The 18,143-nt window shown below is 45.6% G+C and overlaps 1 protein-coding gene across 5 annotated transcripts in view; it reads right to left on the reverse strand.

Moving 5' to 3' along the window:
- Positions 1-18,143, reverse strand: part of LOC147106423 (uncharacterized) — a 59,849-nt gene that overhangs the window by 12,191 nt on the left and 29,515 nt on the right. For 4 of the 5 annotated variants that reach the window (XM_086009526.1, XM_086009522.1, XM_086009525.1 and 1 more), the window contains 5 exons: positions 15,099-15,256; positions 14,180-14,381; positions 13,512-13,646; positions 4,425-4,615; positions 1,035-1,192 (listed from right to left, as the gene is read on the reverse strand). In XM_086009526.1, coding sequence (XP_085865652.1) covers positions 1,035-1,192; positions 4,425-4,615; positions 13,512-13,646; positions 14,180-14,381; positions 15,099-15,256 — 844 coding nt within the window. The remainder of the gene's footprint in view (positions 1-1,034; positions 1,193-4,424; positions 4,616-13,511; positions 13,647-14,179; positions 14,382-15,098; positions 15,257-18,143) is intronic. The other variant, XM_086009524.1, reaches the window with a different exon arrangement.

An 18,143-nucleotide genomic window follows, 5' to 3' on the forward strand; every position in this document is an offset into this window, starting at 1 on the left:
AAAGAAATTGCATTTCTATAGCGCCTTTCACAATCTCATGGCGACCAAAAGCACTTTTCAGCCAATGAAGTACTGTTGTAATGTAGGAAAACATGGCAGCCAATTTGCAATCAGCAGAGTCCCACAAACAGCAATATGATAATGAGCAGATAATTCATTTTAGGTGTTGATTGAGGGATAAATATTGGCCAGGACACCAGGGATAACTCCGCTGCTCTTCTTTGAAATAGTGTCATGGGAATTGTTACATCCACCCGAGAGCACGCAGGCGGGGCCTCGGTTTAATGTCTCATCCGAAAGATGGCACCTCCGACAGTGCAGCACTCCCTCAGCACTGCACTGGGAGCGTCAGCCTAGATTTTTGCACTCAAGTCTGAGTCGGGAGATTGTGGGTTCTAGTCCCATTCCCGAGGCAAGAGTGCGCCCACCTGAGCAACGACCGACACTGAAGAGCCGGCACAGGCACGATGGGCCAAATGGCCTCCTTCTGTGCTGCATCATTCTTAAATTCTAGCTCAGACTTGGCGTTCTCCAAATCAGTCCACACATAATGAGCTAACATAATTAGCTAATGTGCTAATTCAGGCACAGCAACCCCAATATATTTAAGAATTACTTTACATTCTGTACGATATTTAAAGCATACACGTTATGAAAAGTTTCCAAAGCCTCTTCCCTGGTCAAAAAGTTGATCAATTGCCAGAGCATATTGAGTAAAGACTGTTCCATAAAAAGGCACTACAGAAGGCAAAATTCTCTTTATATAGTTTCCATCCAACTTATAATTTGCTTCTCTCTCTCTCCACTCGCGATGGCCAATAGGTGACTATCCTTAAACTCGCAAGTCTGGTAAATGCAAAAAGTGTAAAGACAGAGAGACTCTAGGGGAGTCGAGGGATATGGGGATTGGGGGGAGGGAGGAGGTGGCGTGGAGGTCGATGATCAGCCATGATCTCATTAAATGGCAGAGCAGGCTCGAGGGGCCATATGGCTGACTCCTGCTCTTATTTCTGGTTATGTAAGCTTGAGCTTACCTGATGAGTGGGAGGACTTCCAAAGGCATTTTCCCAGTGGAGCTACGTAAATACGCACATTTCACCACAAGTATTAGGGGCTCTTCTCTGATTATAGTCGTATCAGAATGGTGCTCATTAATGATGACATGTTTAAATATTTTGTGCGTTTCGTTCACCTATAGAGAAAAAGGAGAGACAATACAGTATTTAAAATACTGATGAAAATAAAGTTGACACTTTGCTATTACCAGTTTTAATTTCATATATATTGATGCAAACTCTATGAAATTTAATTCTAATTATATTTCATAGAATCATAGAAATTTACAGCACAGAAGGAGGCCATTCGCCCAATCGTGTCTGAGCCGGCGGACAAAGAGCTCTCCAGCCTAATCCCACTTTCCAGCTCTCGGTCCGTAGCCCTGTAGGTTACCGCACTTCAAGTGACTATCAAAAGTACTTGTTAAATGTGATGAGGGTTTCTGCCTCTACCACCCTTTCAGGCAGCGAGTTCCTCTGTTGAGGGCCCAGGCAGCTGAAGGCACGGCCATCAATGGTGGAGCAATTAAAATTAGGGATGCTCAAGAATTAGAGGAGCACAGATATCTCGGGGGGTGGGGGGGGGGGGGGGTTGTGGGGCTGAAGGAGATTAGAGAGATAGGAAGGGACGAGGCCATGGAGGGATTTGAAAACAAGGATGAGAATTTTGAAATCGAGGCGCTGCTTAACCGGGAGCCAATGTAGGTCAGCGAGCACAGGGATGAAGGGTGAATGGGACTTGGTGCGAGTTAGTACACAGGCAGCTGAGTTTTGGATGACCTCAAGTTTACGTAGGGTAGAATGTGGGAGGCCGGCCAAGAGTGCGTTGGAATAGTCAAGTCTAGAGGTAACAAAGGCATGGATAAGGGTTTCAGCAGCGGATGAGCTGAGGCAAGGGTGGAGACGGGCGATGTTATGGCGGTGGAAATAGGCGGTCTTTGTTATACCACGGATATGTGGTCGGAAGCTCATTTCAGGGTCAGAGGCTCATTTCAGGGTCAGAGGCTGAGGGAGGAAAGCAGTGAAGATATCTCCGTGATAACATTTTTATGGTACTTGGGTGGGCGGTAGAGAACAAGAATTTTAAATGAGAGGCGAGAGGGGTGGAATAAGGCGAGATGCTCAAAGGAGTAGGGGGGACAGACCAAGGTGTGATTTGGTGATGAGGGCCCCACCGCCACCACGGCGGTCTGAGAGGGGCATGTGGTGGAAGGTATAGCCAGGCAGGAAGGCTTCATTTAAGGGTAAGGTGTCATCACCCCTCAACCAAGTTTCTGTCAGGGCCATGATGTCGATGTAATCATCCACGATAAGCTCATGGATGGCGAGGGCCTTGTTCACAAGTGAACGGACATTCTGGAGGGCGATGCGGAGAGGGTCGGTGATGGCTGATCCACTGCCAGAGTCCACAGGGTCAGTGCTGTGGGGGGATGAGTTGAACGGGGAGGAGATTGGCAGGATTAGCCCCCCCGCAGGCACGCTGGGCGGGAAGGTTGGCGAGAGAGAGTAGGATGGGACAGTTGGGGTCGCTACTCGTCAGGAGACAGCGACGAGTACCTCGATGGGCCTTTCGGAGGATGCCAAGAGAGGCAGAGGGAAGCTGTGGGCTTATCCAAGAGGGAGTGAAGCCTGGGACAGCGACAGGAGAGGAGGAAGGTCGAAGAGTAACGAAAGGTTGGGGGGTAGGGATTTGGGAGGGCAGAGTATCCGGAGAGAGGAGAGATGAAGAGCAGCATGGTGGCAGGAGAGACCGGTCAGGGTGGAATAGAAAGAAAATAAAAAGTGGGAGAAAAAAGCGGAAATAGAAGTGAACGGCTTGGGTCCGGAGCAGCGGCCAAAATGCACACACCAATGGACACGGGAAGATTACATAGGCCTGGTTATGTAGCAATTAATGGGATACATATTTCCTGGGACAGGTAGACTATCCTTTATCCGCACTTCCGAAAACCAAAAACCTCTAAAAACTGAAAGTTTTTTCGTGGAGCGTAAGTCGTGCGCACGACATGACCCGAGTGGCCCGGGAGCGCTGCCTTTCCCTGTGAGCAGGGCAGAGGGTCACAGAGTTCCCTCCTGGGTAGGAGATTGCAGGCCGAGCCGGGGAGTGTGAAGGAGGTACCGGGAGAGTGAACCCAACAATACAGCGGCCCGTCCGATAGCTGCATCGGCCTGTCCAATAGTCTTTGCTTCCCCTCCCCCACCGACCTGATTTGCGGGCCAGCTTAGTGTAGGAGTCAGCTGATATCCGGCTTTCCCCACAACTGGCGGCGGCAGTCGAGCCCCAGACCCCCGCTAACTCAAGGAATTCAGATATGGAGCAGGGGCAGCCGGAAACCTCGAACTAACGGCAGAAATCAGCAGCCGTTTTGTTAGGTTTTTTTTCTCCCACCCCCCCCCCCCCAAGCATTTTTTTAAATAAAAACAGTCAAGCTGTGGAAAGAGTCTCTGTAGCTTAGCAACAGCTTCAGAGACGCTTCCAAGGCAGGGCCCGAGTGTTTACAAGCTGTTGCTAAGCAAGTGTTTGTTGTCAGATACGGAGATGAAAACCTTCTGAAATCCGAAAAATTCCAAAAACCGAAACACAGCTGGTCCCAAGGTTTTCGGATAAAGGATAGTCTACCTGTAGTAGCAGGTTGGTGACAATAGTAGGGAGTCAGGAGTTAATGTCGGAGGTCCTGTGGAGGGATAAAGTTGAAGGTAGGTAGGATGGAGTCGGAGTGGAGCATCGACGAACTGTTGTCCAAGTTCGGCGACAGGTGTAGCAGGCGAGTGAAATCCAGAAGCTCTTTGAAGGGCGGAGGATTGGAAGATGGAGGTTATTGCTCTCGGAATGAGAATCGGTTGCGGTGCAGAAAGTTGATAGAAACATAGAAGATAGGAGCAGGAGTAGGCCATTCGGCCCCTCGAGCCTGTTCCGCCATTCAATGAGATCATGGCTGATCACTTGATGGCGAAGTTGACACAAGTCGGAGGGCACCTCAGACCAAAGCCGCGGAGAAAATGTAAAACCACTAGCCAGAAACCAAGAAAGCTGAAAAACCCGTAGAACCAGCTCAGCGGAGAAATGGATGCAGATTTTTTTTTAATTCTTGTAGCAGGATCAGACACACAGCAGGCGAGTCTTAGTGTAATCCAATGCAGAAGCATAGCTTTGATGTCCAGAAAAATCAGAAACCAAATTTGAGAAGAATTTTAGCAGCTTAGAGAGGCAGAGGTGCCTTAAAATTTTTTTTTTTTTTTTAAGCAGTAGAATCAGAGAGGAGTCCTGGTGTAATCCAGTGTCGTCCAATGCAGAAACGTAGTCACATGTATATCGTGTATGTCTAGCCTTAAAAGCTTTTTACACAGGAGGGAAAAGATCTTTCTTACCAGGAGCTGTCCTCCACAGTAAGTCTTAGTTTCAGTGATTGAGAACGTGTAGTTCTTCGGCCCTTCCTCGACTGCACAGCCGCCATCGTTCAAGACGAGATTTGGTCGTGTCTTGACCCGATCCGCCAGAAATTCTTTTGAGACGTTGATTCTCATTAAATCCATTTTACAACTTGCAAACACTCCGTGGTCTAACGAGGCAAAAAAAATACATTGCAAATCCTAGAGCAGAGAACAGGCATGCCGCAACCCGATCACCCCCGTGCATGGTGCATTGCAGCTTCCCTTGGACATAAAAATGTTCTTGCTGCAATTTTCATATCCAGCTGCATCACCATTAAGAATTTGCGGTGGTTTTAGTTACACTCGGACTACATTTCATGGAATTTACAGCAGAAACAGGCCATTTGGCCAAACAGGTCCATGCCGGTGTTTATGCTCCACACCAGCCTCCTCCCATCCCTATTTCACCACACCCCATCAACGTATCCTATTCCTTTCATCCTCATGTGTTTATCCAGCTTCTCCTTAAATGTATCTGTGCTAATCACCTCAACCACTCCCTGTGGTAGCGAGTTCCACATTCTAACCACTCTGGGTAAATAAATTTCTCCTGGATTTATTAGTGACCATCATATATTTATGGCCACTAGTTTTGGTCTCCCCGACAAGTGGAAACATCTTCTCTACACCTATCTTCTCAAACCTTAAGACCTCTTCGGTCTCCTCTCAGTCTTTTTTCTAGAGAAAAAAAAGAGGCCCAGCCTGTTCAGTCTTTCCTGATTGTGGTACCATCTGACATGAATCAGTCATTCATGAAAGAAAGACTTGAGGTGATGCGGAGTGGCCTGCGGGTGGTGCTGTCCAGGGAGAGTATAAATACTTGGGCACGGGCCCAGCTTGCGCAGGACATTCTTAACAGGAACTAGTGAAGGCCACAACTAGACCTCCATGTTGTAAAACAGTTGATTAAAGCTTTGTTTAACGCTTAGACCAAGTGCCTGGTAGTTTTCTTACATCAATATCCATGTCAATCATTTTTTGCCCCTTCTCTAGTGTCTCTCTGCCCTTTTTGTAATAGGGAGACCAGAACTGTGCACGGTACTCCAAGTGAGGTCTAACCAAGTTCTATACAAGTTTAACTTAACTTCTCTGCTTTTCAATTCTATTCCTCTAGAAATGAACCCCAGTACTTGGTTCACATTTATGGTCTTGTTAACTTGTGTTGCTACTTTTAAATGATTTGGGAATGTGATTTTGCACATTGAAGGAACGCTGTCTTCCAGATGGTAGACATACTGTGCATTCCACATGCATCAAATGCCAATGAATTCCTTTCCAATGCTGGATATGGTTCTACACATCTGATTTGGGGGTGCAACAAAGGTTCACTAGATTGATTCCTGGGATGAGAGGGTTGTCCTATGAGGAGAGATTGAGTAGATTGGGCCGATACTCTCTGGAGTTTAGAAGAATGAGAGGATCTAATTGAAACACAAAATTCTTAGAGGGCTTGACAGGGTAGATGCTGGCTGGAGTGTCTATAACTAGGGAGTCATAGTATCAGGATAAGTGGTCAGTGTTAGATCCGGGTATCTTAATGTTGTGTCCTTTCAATAATCAGGCAAGGACTGCAGGGAACGATCAACAGGTGTTTACTGGATGAAGTTCAAACTGCAACTGACTGTACAGAGCGCCACTCAGGGCTTATATACAGGTGTGGTCACTGCCGGTACTACAGGATACAGGAGCTGTAAAAAGTAGTTCTCCCCCTTAAAAGGTACATACACTAGTCAGCCATTTAGGACTGAGACGAGGAGAAATTTCTTCACTGAGGGTTGTGAATCTATTGGATTCTCCATCTCACAGGGCTGTGGATGCTGAATCGTTGAGTACATTCAAGGCTGAGATCGATAGATTTTTGGACTCTAGGGATATGGGGATAGGACAGGAAAGTAGAGTGGAGGTGGAAGATCAGCCATGATCTCATTGAATGGCGGAGCAGGCGCGAGGGGCCGAATGGCCAACTCCTGCTCCGATTTCTTCTGTTCTTGTGATTGACATTATACAAGAGTAAGAGAACATTTAGCTCATTGAGAGTTTCCTCTGTAAACACACCCTATTTACATCCTCATGGAGTCAAGTCAACTTTCTACCAAAAGCAACCAACTGCAGGTAGATCTCCAAAAAGTAAATGAAGTTCTGAAACATTATTCGTTAAAAAATCCAGCTTATTCCAACCTTATAAAAGCAGTGTATAATTCTGAACAGTTGCATGCCACGAGATGACTTGGTTACTGTATGCATGTTGCACTGAGCATTTGTAATACCTGGAGTGGTACTCGAGCCGCCCAAACCAGGCAAGTCCCTGGTTCTATTGTACTCGCATTGTTCCACGAAAACTCAGCGCAAGCTCGAGGAACAGCACCTCATCTTCCGATTAGGCACTTTACAGCCTTCCGGACTCAATATCGAGTTCAACAATTTCAGATCATAACCTCGGCCCCTATTATATTTTTATATATATTTTTTATCCACACTTTTGTTTTATGCCCTTCCCCCTTTTTTTCTCTCTCCCACATGGCAGCTGTCTCATTCTGCCAGCGCATTTCACACCTAATCTAGAGCAGTCTTTTGTCTCCACTAGTCCTATCACCATCTCGTCTGGTTTTGAATACCTCTTAATGTCTCTTCACTTCTCTTTTGTTCTTTCATCCCCATTTCCTAGCCCCCAAACTGGCCTTTTAATCGGTTTCATTTCCTGTGTTTTCACTCAGTCCTGACGAAGGGTTTCGACCTGAAACGTTGACTCTCTCTCCATGGATGTTGCCTGGCCTGCTGAGTTTTTCTAGCATTTTCTGTTGTTATCCCTGGTTCTATTCCCTGGTCTGATCTCTGCAAGTGCAACACCTAGGAGATAAATGGTACCAGGCGCCATTCTACTTTTGGTTGCTTGCTCTTTTTATTTAAAAAAAAACTATGTGTTCAAACACATCAGCCTCCTAAACTCAGGAAAAGTTGGCCAACAACACTCAGGGGGAAAAAAAAAAGACAAATCAAAAATAAACCAAATCGACTTAAAGATGGCCCTGAATAAAGGCTCGAGATCGAGGGCACGGCGCCAACATGACAGAATAAGTTTGTTAAATTCCTTTCCATTGCATTGGATTTCAGGATATTTTTGATTAGTATTTTGGGTCTGGTCTCTCCAAGCGCAGCCAGTAGGGGAAGGTGCACATACAATCTGCTGGCGACAGGACGACGCTTTGCTGCAATACCTTTTGTCGATGAAGAATGGTCATTTGTATAAAGTACCCAGAACTTCCACCCAAATTATACCCCAGAACGAGTCGACATCTTGGTGGTGTAGTGTATATACCTTTAAGAGAGAACTACTTTTACAGCTCCTGTGTACTGTAGTACCGGCAGTGACCACACCGGTATATAAGCCTTGAGCATGCCTCTGTACTGTTAGTCTTTAGACTACCCTCCTTCAGTAAACACCTGTTGATTGTTAATTTACAGCCTCCGTCTAGTTATTGGAAATCATACTTTAAGAATCAACGGATTCAACAATGGCGACGAGGTCGATTCGAATCTACCTGCAACTCTGCATTTCCTTTCAAGGATTCGTTCCGGGAGGACGGTGGAAGAAAGTAGAGGCCAGAAGCAGGGGCGTCGACCACGAGCAACTGCCCAGTCATCCGGCAGAGAGTGAACATCGCAGGGGAGGCTGTTGAGGGCTGGGCTTGGTTCTCCAGCCACGACGATCCAGCAACAGACTGGCAACAGGTACAGCGCAGACCCTTCCCGGACAGCGGCGGCTGGAGCCGACCATGGGGTAAGAGGGTGAAGCGCACAGGGCGCAGCCGGGGGGGGGTTGAAGACCGAGCGGCGTCGATGGAAAACAAAAAGAGAGGGAGGGTAAAGCACAGGAGAACGCGCAGAGCGCAGCCAGGGCTCAAGGGCTGAACAGCGTCCACGGGGGAAAGAAAGGAAGCGTGGGAGACGCCATTGAGAAGAAGGGAGAGTGCGGGAGACGCCATTTTAGAAGCCGCAGCGGAGAAGAAGGGCGAGCGCGGGAAGAAAGGAAAGCGCGGGAGACGCCATTTTGTGCCAGCGGAGAAGGGAGAGCGCGGGAGACGCCATTTTAGACAGTTTAATCACACCCAGGGATGCCGAAGAGTGGCAGTATCACTGTGTTCGACAATGAAGTCGAAGATTGGGCGACATATGTGGAACGCATTGAGGTGTACTGCAAGGCGAATGAAGTGCCAGATGCTAGGAAAGCACTGGTTTTGTTAAATTCCATGGGTGCAATAACTTATGGCTTACTGCGAAACCTAATAACCTCAGAGAAGCCAGTGGATAAGAATTTCGAAAGCATAGTGGAAATCCTACAGGATCACTTAAACCCCACACTGCTGCTGATAGCAGAAAGATTTAAGTTGCACAAAAGGAACCAGCATAAAGATGAAAGTAATGCCGAGTACTTAACGGAACTGCGCAAGCTATCGAAACACTGCCAGTTTGGATTGGGACTAGCAGATACATTAAGGGACAAGTTTGTGTGTGGGCTTCAAAGTGAAGGAACCCAGAAACGGCTTCTATCAGAAAAGGATCTTACGCTGGACAAGGCTTTCAGCATGGCAGTATCACACGAAGCAGCCGCAAGGGGCGCTGCAGAGATACAACGGAGACCGCAAGAATATGGCACCAATGAAATGTCATATGGAGCAGTGAAGTGTTATCGCTGCGGCAGAACAACACACGACCAGAAGGATTGTTGGTTCAAGGACCAAGTGTGCAGACAGTGTGGAAAAGCAGGACACATAGCAAGAGTCTGCAGGTCGGGGAAGAAAACCAGCAGCAAGAAATCTCCACAGGAGAAGTACAAAAAGGTACATAAGGTGACGGAGAGTAGTTCAGACGAACAGAAAAGTGATACAGACTCCGGAAGCAAGGAGCTGGGTTGTCTGAAACTACATAAGGTAATCAAAATGGAGGATCACCAGACTATCTGGGTCACGCTAAATATAGATGGAGTCCAAGTGGAAATGGAATTGGACACAGGATCAGCCCTAACAGTCATAAACCAAAGGGACTACAAGCGGCTATTCTCACATATACCCTTGAAAGCTAGAGATTGTCTTGAAGACGTACACGGGGCAAAAAGTCTACCCCAAAGGAAAAATAAGGGTGAACGTGATATACAAAGGCCAGGAAATACCCAAAATGGACCTATATGTATTGCCAGATGGAGGACCACCGCTACTAGGACGTGAATGGATCCGGAAGATACAATTAGATTGGCATTCCATACAGGCACTGAAGGTTGAGGCCAAAAAGGATGACGACGTCACACCTGGACGACTGTCAAAAATGCTAACTGACGCACAAGAAGTGTTCCAGGAGGGACTTGGAACATTAAAAGGCATAACAGTGACGATTAAATAGAGGAAAATGCAAGCCCAAAGTTTATTTATTTATTTATTTATTTATTTTTAAGGCCAGATGCGATCCGACCAGCCGTCGAAGCAGAGCTGGAAGGGTTGGAACGTTCAGGAGTACTGTCCAAAGTGGACTGGAGCGAGTGGGCTACACCCATCGTTCCTGTAATGAAGAGGTCGTTGAGTAATACGCCTGGGGAACCAAAGAAGGTCCGCATCTGTGGGGATTTTAAAGGTGACAGTGAACCCAGTCCTTCACACGGTACAATATCCACTTCCACAGATTGAGGATATTTTCGTCTCGCTATCTGGAGGTAAACGCTTCACCAAGATTGATCTGGCCCAGGCGTACCTGCAAATGGAGGTGGAAGAAGCCTCGAAACAATACCTCACGATCAACACTCAAAAGGTCTCTACCAATACAACCGGCTGGTGTTCGGGGTAGCATCGGCTCCGGCTATTTGGCAAAGGGCAATGGATCAAGTCCTGCAAGGGATTCCAGGGACCCAGTGTTATTTGGACGGCATCCTGGTCACGGGCGAAAATGACAGTGATCACCTCGCCAACCTGGAGAAGGTGCTCACTAGATTAAAAGGAATATGGGCTACGAGCTAATCGCCACAAGGGCGAGTTTTTCCAGAAGCAGATCTCGTATTGTGGCCACGTTATTGATGAAGAGGGGTTACATAAGTCCCCTGAAAAGATTGAGGCAGTAGTCAAGGCTCCAGCACCGGAAAATGTGTCACAACTGAGGTCGTTCCTCGGGCTGGTGAACTACTACCATAAGTTCTTACCAAATTTGTCTACAGTATTACACCCACTGAACACCCTACTGCAGACGGGGGTACCATGGAAGTGGAATGACGAATGTAAACGAGCTTTCCAGAAGTGCAAAGAATTGATCACATCAAAAGAGGTATTGGCCCATTTCAACCCAGCACTACCAATTCAGTTGGCGTGTGATGCATCACCCTATGGTATTGGAGCGGTGCTGTCGCACAAATTCCCAGATGGGTTGGAGAGGCCAGTAGCCTTTGTGTCTCGGTCACTAGCCTCAGCCAAGCGCAACTATGCCCAGATTGACAGGGAGGCCCTCAGCCTAGTATGGGGAGTAAAAAAATTCAACCACTATCTGCATGGGCAGAAGTTCACCTTGCTGACTGACCACCAACCACTTGTCTCCATCTTTAATCCAAAGAAGGGCGTTCCAGTGATGACTGCACAACGGCTACAAAGATGGTCCCTTTTTCTAGGGGCGAACCAATATGAAATAGACTATAAGGGCACGAAACAGCATGGAAACGCTGATGGGCTATCACACCTGCCACTGCCTACTGTGGAGGAAGCACCTGCAGTGGACCCTGTCGAAATATTTTATTCGTCGATAATTGAACGCTTGCCAGTAACTAACGCGGATATAGAGAAGGAGACCCGAAATGATCCGACACTGTCTCGGGTATATGATTTGACGGTGAAGGGATGGCCAACACATGGCGACTCACTGTTGCCAGCATTCTCATCCAGAAGAGAACAGCTGTCAGTATGCCAGGGGACAGTGATGTGTGGATCCCGAGTGGTAATTCCACCCAAGTTAAGGGAGAGAGAGTGCTCAATGAGCTTCACGAAGGCCATCTGGGAGGGGTGAAAATGAAAAGCCTTGCTAGGGCTTGTGTGGTGGCCGGGGATCGATCAGCAAATCAAGGACCTAACAAAGAGCTGCTCAGGATGCCAGAAGGTCCAAAACGCACCACCACATGCCCCTTTACACCCATGGGAGTGGCCCTCCTCTCCATGGCAATGGGTGCATATTGATTTTGCTGGTCCATTCATGGACTCAATGTTAATAGCAGTGGATACGCATTCGAAATGGCCTGAGGTGATCAAAATGTCCTCCACCACTACGGAGAAAACGATTGCAGTCCTACGGACCATATTTGCCAGGAACGGCTTGCCAGAGCAGATTTGCTCTGATAACGGACCACAGTTTGTGTCCGAAGAGTTTCAGAAATTTATGAGAAGGAATGGGATAAGGCATTACACATCCGCCCCGTATCATCCAGCCACAAATGGATTGGCCGAGAGGTTCGTACAAACCTTTAAAAAGGCAGTAAGGGCCATGTGCGATGCCGACAGTCCACTGCAGCATAAGGTGGACAATTTCCTGTTAGCCTACCGAAATGCGACACATGCAGTTACCAACCAGACCCCAGCCATGATGTTCTTTAACCGAAGGTTGAGATCTCGTCTGGATTTGCTCAGACCAAAATGTGCGAAGGAATGTGGAGGATAAGCAATTCCAGCACATTAATGAGAAGTTGACAAGGAGCTTCAATGTAGGACAACCAGTCTTGGCCCGCGTCTACCGAACAGAGAAATGGCAACCCGGAACGATATGCACACGGCAGGGGCCACTAATGTACACAGTGGATGTTGGGGAGAACATTGCGAGACGCCATGTCGACCAGATCCTGGCGTCACAGGAACGAGTGAACCCCATGTCTCGCGAACCTGGGGATGAACCCGACATACCGGTAGCATCTACCCCAGAAACAGTAGCAGCGGAAACTGATGAACTAACCGACGAAAGGGAGCCAGAATCGCCTCCACACCAAGAACAAGAACCTCAGGAAAGGCGCTATCCAGAAAGGATCAGGAAGCCGCCCCAAAGACTGAATCTATAAATGGACTATTTCAGTTTAATGTGCATGTTAAAGTGTTAACTGTTATTTGAATGTTATGGGTACTGTTAATCTAAAAAGGGGAGGAATTGTAGTGTATGTACCTTTAAGAGAGAACTACTTTTACAGCTCCTGCGTACTGTAGTACCGGCAGTGACCACACCAGTATATAAGCCTTGAGCATGCCTCTGTACTGTTAGTCTTTAGACTATCCTCTTCCAGTAAACACCTGTTGATTGTTAATTTACAGCCTCCGTCTAGTTATTGGAAAACATCATACTTTAAGAATCAACGGATTCAACAGGCCAGGGGGGGGCAGGGGTTGGGGTAAAAAGTTGGACAATATCTCAAACTCAACCACCACCATCAAAAAAAAATCACTGTCCTTTCTCCAAGACCCTCCCCAATGCATCAATACCTTTTTGATGGTAGGGTGTCCAAAGTTGCACACTACTTTCTATTGGAGGGCTTAGTGAATTATGTAGCGTTCAAACTATAGTTCTGACATTAAAAAATGTTCAAATATGCATCCCAAAATCTGGATTAGCCTTGCTGGTGACAATTGGTGTACCATTTTTCCTCGCACCATCATCCCTTGTGTCATTTAATCACTCCTACCTTCCACCCAAATCACAGACCTTCCCTTTGTTCTTCACCACTTTCCCTGGCTCTGCACTTGCTTGTAAACTGGTTAAATCTCCAGCTTCTTCCAGTCCGGATTAAAAGGTCATCGACCTGAAACGTTAACTCTGTTTCTCTCGCTACAGATGCTGCCTGACCTGCTGAGCATCTCCAGCATTTTCTGTTTTTATTTCAGATTTCCAGTGCCCGCAGTATTTCGCTTGTGTTAGTATCAAAAGTAGGGTGTTTTCAACAAAACAGAGTGCCCAGGTTCATTTGAAATGAAAAGTCCTGTGTTAGGGTTTCAATATCACATTAATAGAATGAGGGAGCCCTACCTCTACAAGCTCTCCCTTGATCACTGGTGTCATAGTATCCTTGATGACAGATGCATGTGAATGAATCAAAAGTATTGATGCAGTCCGATTTCTCAGGGCAGTTATTCTGAGTAACATTTGCACATTCATCCTCGTCTGCAACCACAATATAGTTTTTATAAACTTAAGATACACAGATACAAAATTGCCCCTTTTATCAGTCAATTGAATGGAACACCAATTTGAGAGGGGAATTCGAAAGGAGCTGGGACCAATGTTCTTGCTAAGCTGCCCGCAGTCATCCGCAAGGTCCCACACAGGCAGCTCACCAGCTTTCACATTGTAGATACCGCATGTGTACAAAAATTTGAATGGTCTGCGCGCATTGGGGATGGAGGCAGCGCAGATTACGGGGGACATCGACCGGGACAATCCACTTTCGTTTAAAATTACATACAGACAGGTCAAGAATGCAGCCAATGTGTGTTTGCCATAAATTTGCATTTATATAGCGCCTTTAAAATGTAGGAAAATGTCCCCAAGTTACTTCACAGGAGCGTAAATCAAACACTGAACCAAAGAAGGAGATATTAGGATGGGTGATTAAAAGCTTGGTTAAAGAGACACACAGAAACAGACACAGAGAGACACACACAGAGACAGACACAGAGAGACAATCGTCTACTCACCATTCCAGAATAGTGCACTACCTATGGCAGACACTTTAGAATCATTCAAGTAAGTCAGAAGGTGTGCAAGACTTGCAGACATGCTACTGAACGGGACATCGAGCACTACATTCATCTCAACTGTATTGTTGCTTTTCATCAGGTACAACAGCTCCACTTCAAGGCCGGAGAATTTTCCAGAATGCAGGAACAACTGCAGAATCTGTGAAATTAGCACATGGTGCGCATTACAAATTCAAAATTACCACATGGGTGGTGGAAGGGTCAGACTACTTCACATTTCTCTGTCACAAACCTCACCCTTCAAGTGCAAGGTCTCCATTACTCACATTCTACATCCTTACTTTAAATTTTTTAAAAAGTCATGCTTGTAGCATTTCTATTCAAGTAAAATACTCCCGGGCTTCCTGAAACTTGGAAGGGAATGGCCAAATTCCAGTCCGTTCTCCGGATACAAATAGCAACATCCTCAAAAACTGGTCGTAGAATCATACAATAAAAAGGAGGCCATTCGGCCCATCGTGCCTGTGCTGGCTCTAGAAAGAGCAATCCAATTATTCCCACTCCCCTGCTCTTTCCTCACAGCCCTGCAAACTTTTCCTTTTCAAGCATTTATCCAATTCCCTTTTGAAAGTTACTATTGAATCTGCTCCCACCGCCCTTTCAGGCAGCGCATTCCAGATCACAACTCACTGCGTAAAAAAAATTCCTCAGCTCCGCCGATTCTTTTGCCAATCAACTTAAATCTGTGTCCTCTGGTTACTGACCCTTCTGCCACTGGAAACAGTTTCTCCTTATTTACTCTATCAAAACCCTCGATAACTTTTGAACACCTCGATTAAATCTCCCCATAACCTTCTCTGCTCTAAGGAGAATAATCCCAGCTTCTCCGCGTAACTGAAGTTCCTCATCATCTTACCTTGGAGTTTGCAATGGTTGCCAGTTTTATATAGGCTCTTGAAGTTGGATCATTCATAAAATCTGCAAACGTCCATGGAAAGTAAATGCGGACATGTACTTTTTCCGGCAGCACCAGAAAGCGCTTATAATCCGAGGACGAGGCTTCTATAGGACAGCCTAAAGAATTCAAATATAAAAGTCAAAATGTATTAAATGAGACACCCCTGTCCAACAAGTCTGCTCTAGGATGTTAGTTTCCTTCCATCCCCCCATTTTCTCTCCTTACCCTAACTCCTCTGGAGGTAATAATACTAAAAAAGACTTGCATTTATATAGCACCTTTCATGACCTTGGGATGTCCCAAAGCGCTTCACAGCCAATTAAGTTTTTTTTTTGAAGTGCAGTCACTGTTGTAATGTAGGAAATGTGGCAGCCAATTTGCACACAGCAAGCTCCCACAAACAGCAATGTGATAATGACCAGATCACATTGCTGTTTGTGGGAGCTTGCAATATTTGAAAGTTCTCTATCTGAATGCACGTAGCATTCGTAACAAAATAGACGAGTTAAAGGCACAAATAGCTACATATGGGTATGATCTTGTGGCCATTACAGAAACATGGCTGCAGGGTGACAATGCCTGGGAATTAAACATACCAGGTTATTTAACAATCAGGAAGGACAGGCAGGAAGGAAGGGGAGGTGGGGTGGCTATGTTAATAAAGGAAGGAATCACTGTAATACAGAGAAATGATATTGGGTCAAAGGATCAGGATAATGAAACAGTTTGGGTGGAGATAAGGAATAATAAGGGGAAAAAAACACTAGTGGGTGTAGTATATAGGCCTCCGAACAGTCGCAACTCGGTTGGACGGAGTATCAATCAGGAAATAGTTGAGGCTTGTAATAAGGGAACATCTATAATTATGGGGGATTTTAACTATCATATAAATTGGACGAATCAAATTGGGCAGGGCTGCCTTGAGGATGAGTTCATTGAGTGTATTAGGGATGGGTTTCTTGAGCAGTATGTAACTGAACCAACCAGGGGGCAAGCAACCTTAGATCTGGTCCTGTGTAACGAGACAGGATTAATTAAAAATGTCCTAGTAAAGGATCCCCTTGGAATGAGTGACCATAACATGGTTGAATTCCATATTCAGTTAGAGGGTGAGGAGGCTGTATCTCAAACAAGCGTGCTAAGCTTGAATAAAGGAGACTATGAAGGTATGAGAGCGGAATTGAGTAAAGTGGATTGGGAAAATAGGTTAAAGGATAAGACGATACATGATCAGTGGTGTACATTTAAGGAGTTATTTTACAAATTCCAAAAAAAGTATATTCCACTGAGAAAAAAAGGGTGTAAAAGAAAAGACAGCCATCCGTGGCTAAGTAAAGAAATTAAGGATAGTATTCGACTAAAAACAAGGGCATATAAGGTAGCCAAATCTAGTGGGAGGATAGAGGATTGGGAAAACTTTAAAAGACAGCAAAAAATAACAAAAAGATTGATTAAGAAAGGGAAGATACATTATGAAAGTAAATTAGCAAAAAATATAAAGACAGATAGTAAGAGTTTTTATAGTTATATAAAAAGAAAAAGGGTGGCTAAAGTAAATGTTGGTCCCTTAGAGGATGAGACCAGGAAATTAATGGTGGGAAATATGGAGATGGCAAAAACACTGAATGAATATTTTACATCAGTCTTTACAGTAGAGGACACCAAGAATATCCCAACACTTGACAAGCAGGGGGCTATGGGGGGGGGGGAGGAGCTAAATACGATTAAAATCACTAAGGAAGTAGTACTTGGTAAAATAATGGGACTCAAGGCAGATAAATCACCTGGACCTGATGGCTTACATCCCAGGGTTTTGAGGGAAGTGGCGGTAGGGATTGTGGATGCATTGGTAATAATCTTCCAAAACTCCCTGGACTCAGCAAAGGTCCCGGCAGACTGGAAAACTGCTAATGTAACACCCTTATTTAAAAAGGGCAGTAGACAGAAGGCTGGAAACTATAGACCGGTTAGCCTAACATCTGTGGTAGGTAAAATTTTGGAGTCCATTATTAAGGAGACAGTAACAGGACATTTGGATAATCATAATTTAATAAGACAAAGTCAGCATGGTTTTATGAAGGGGAAGTCATGTTTGACAAATTTGCTGGAGTTCTTTGAGGAAGTAACATATAGGGTGGATAAAGGTGAACCAGTGGACGTAGTGTATTTAGACTTCCAAAAGGCATTTGACAAGGTGCCACACAAAAGATTATTGCTTAAGATAAAAAATCACGGGATTGGGGGTAATATTCTGGCATGGATAGAGGATTGGCTATCTAACAGAAGGCAGAGAGTTGGGATAAATGGTTCATATTCAGACTGGCAATCAGTAACCAGTGGTGTTCCGCAGGGGTCAGTGCTGGGTCCCCAACTCTTTACAATCTATATTAACGATTTGGAGGAGGGGACCGAGTGTAACATATCAAAGTTTGCAGATGATACTAAGATGGGAGGGAAAGTAGTGAGTGAGGAGGACATAAAAAACCTGCAAGGGGACATAGACAGGCTAAGTAAGTGGGCAGAGATTTGGCAGATGGAATACAATACTGGAAAGTGTGAGGTTATGCACTTTGGCAGGAAAAATCGTAGAGCAAGTTATTATCTTAATGGCAAGAAACTTGAAAGTACTGAAGTACAAAGGGATCTGGGGGTCCTGGTGCACGAAACTCAAAAGGTTAGTATGCAGGTGCAGCAAGTGATTAAGAAGGCCAATGGAATGTTGGCTTTCATTGCTAGGGGGATAGAATATAAAAATAGGGAGGTATTGCTTCAGTTGTACAAGGTATTGGTGAGACTGCACCTGGAATACTGCATACAGTTTTGGTGTCCATACTTAAGAAAGGACATACTTGCTCTCGAGTCAGTACAAAGAAGGTTCACTCGATTAATCCCGGGGATGAGGGGATGGACATATGAGGAGAGGTTGAGTAGATTGGGACTCTACTCATTGGAGTTCAGAAGAATGAGAGGCGATCTTATTGAAACATATAAGATTATGAAGGG

The sequence above is a fragment of the Somniosus microcephalus genome, chromosome 16, assembly GCF_052327205.1.
Source record: "Somniosus microcephalus isolate GS21.2 chromosome 16, FLI_Smic_1.0, whole genome shotgun sequence".
NCBI classification, from domain to species: domain Eukaryota; kingdom Metazoa; phylum Chordata; class Chondrichthyes; order Squaliformes; family Somniosidae; genus Somniosus; species Somniosus microcephalus.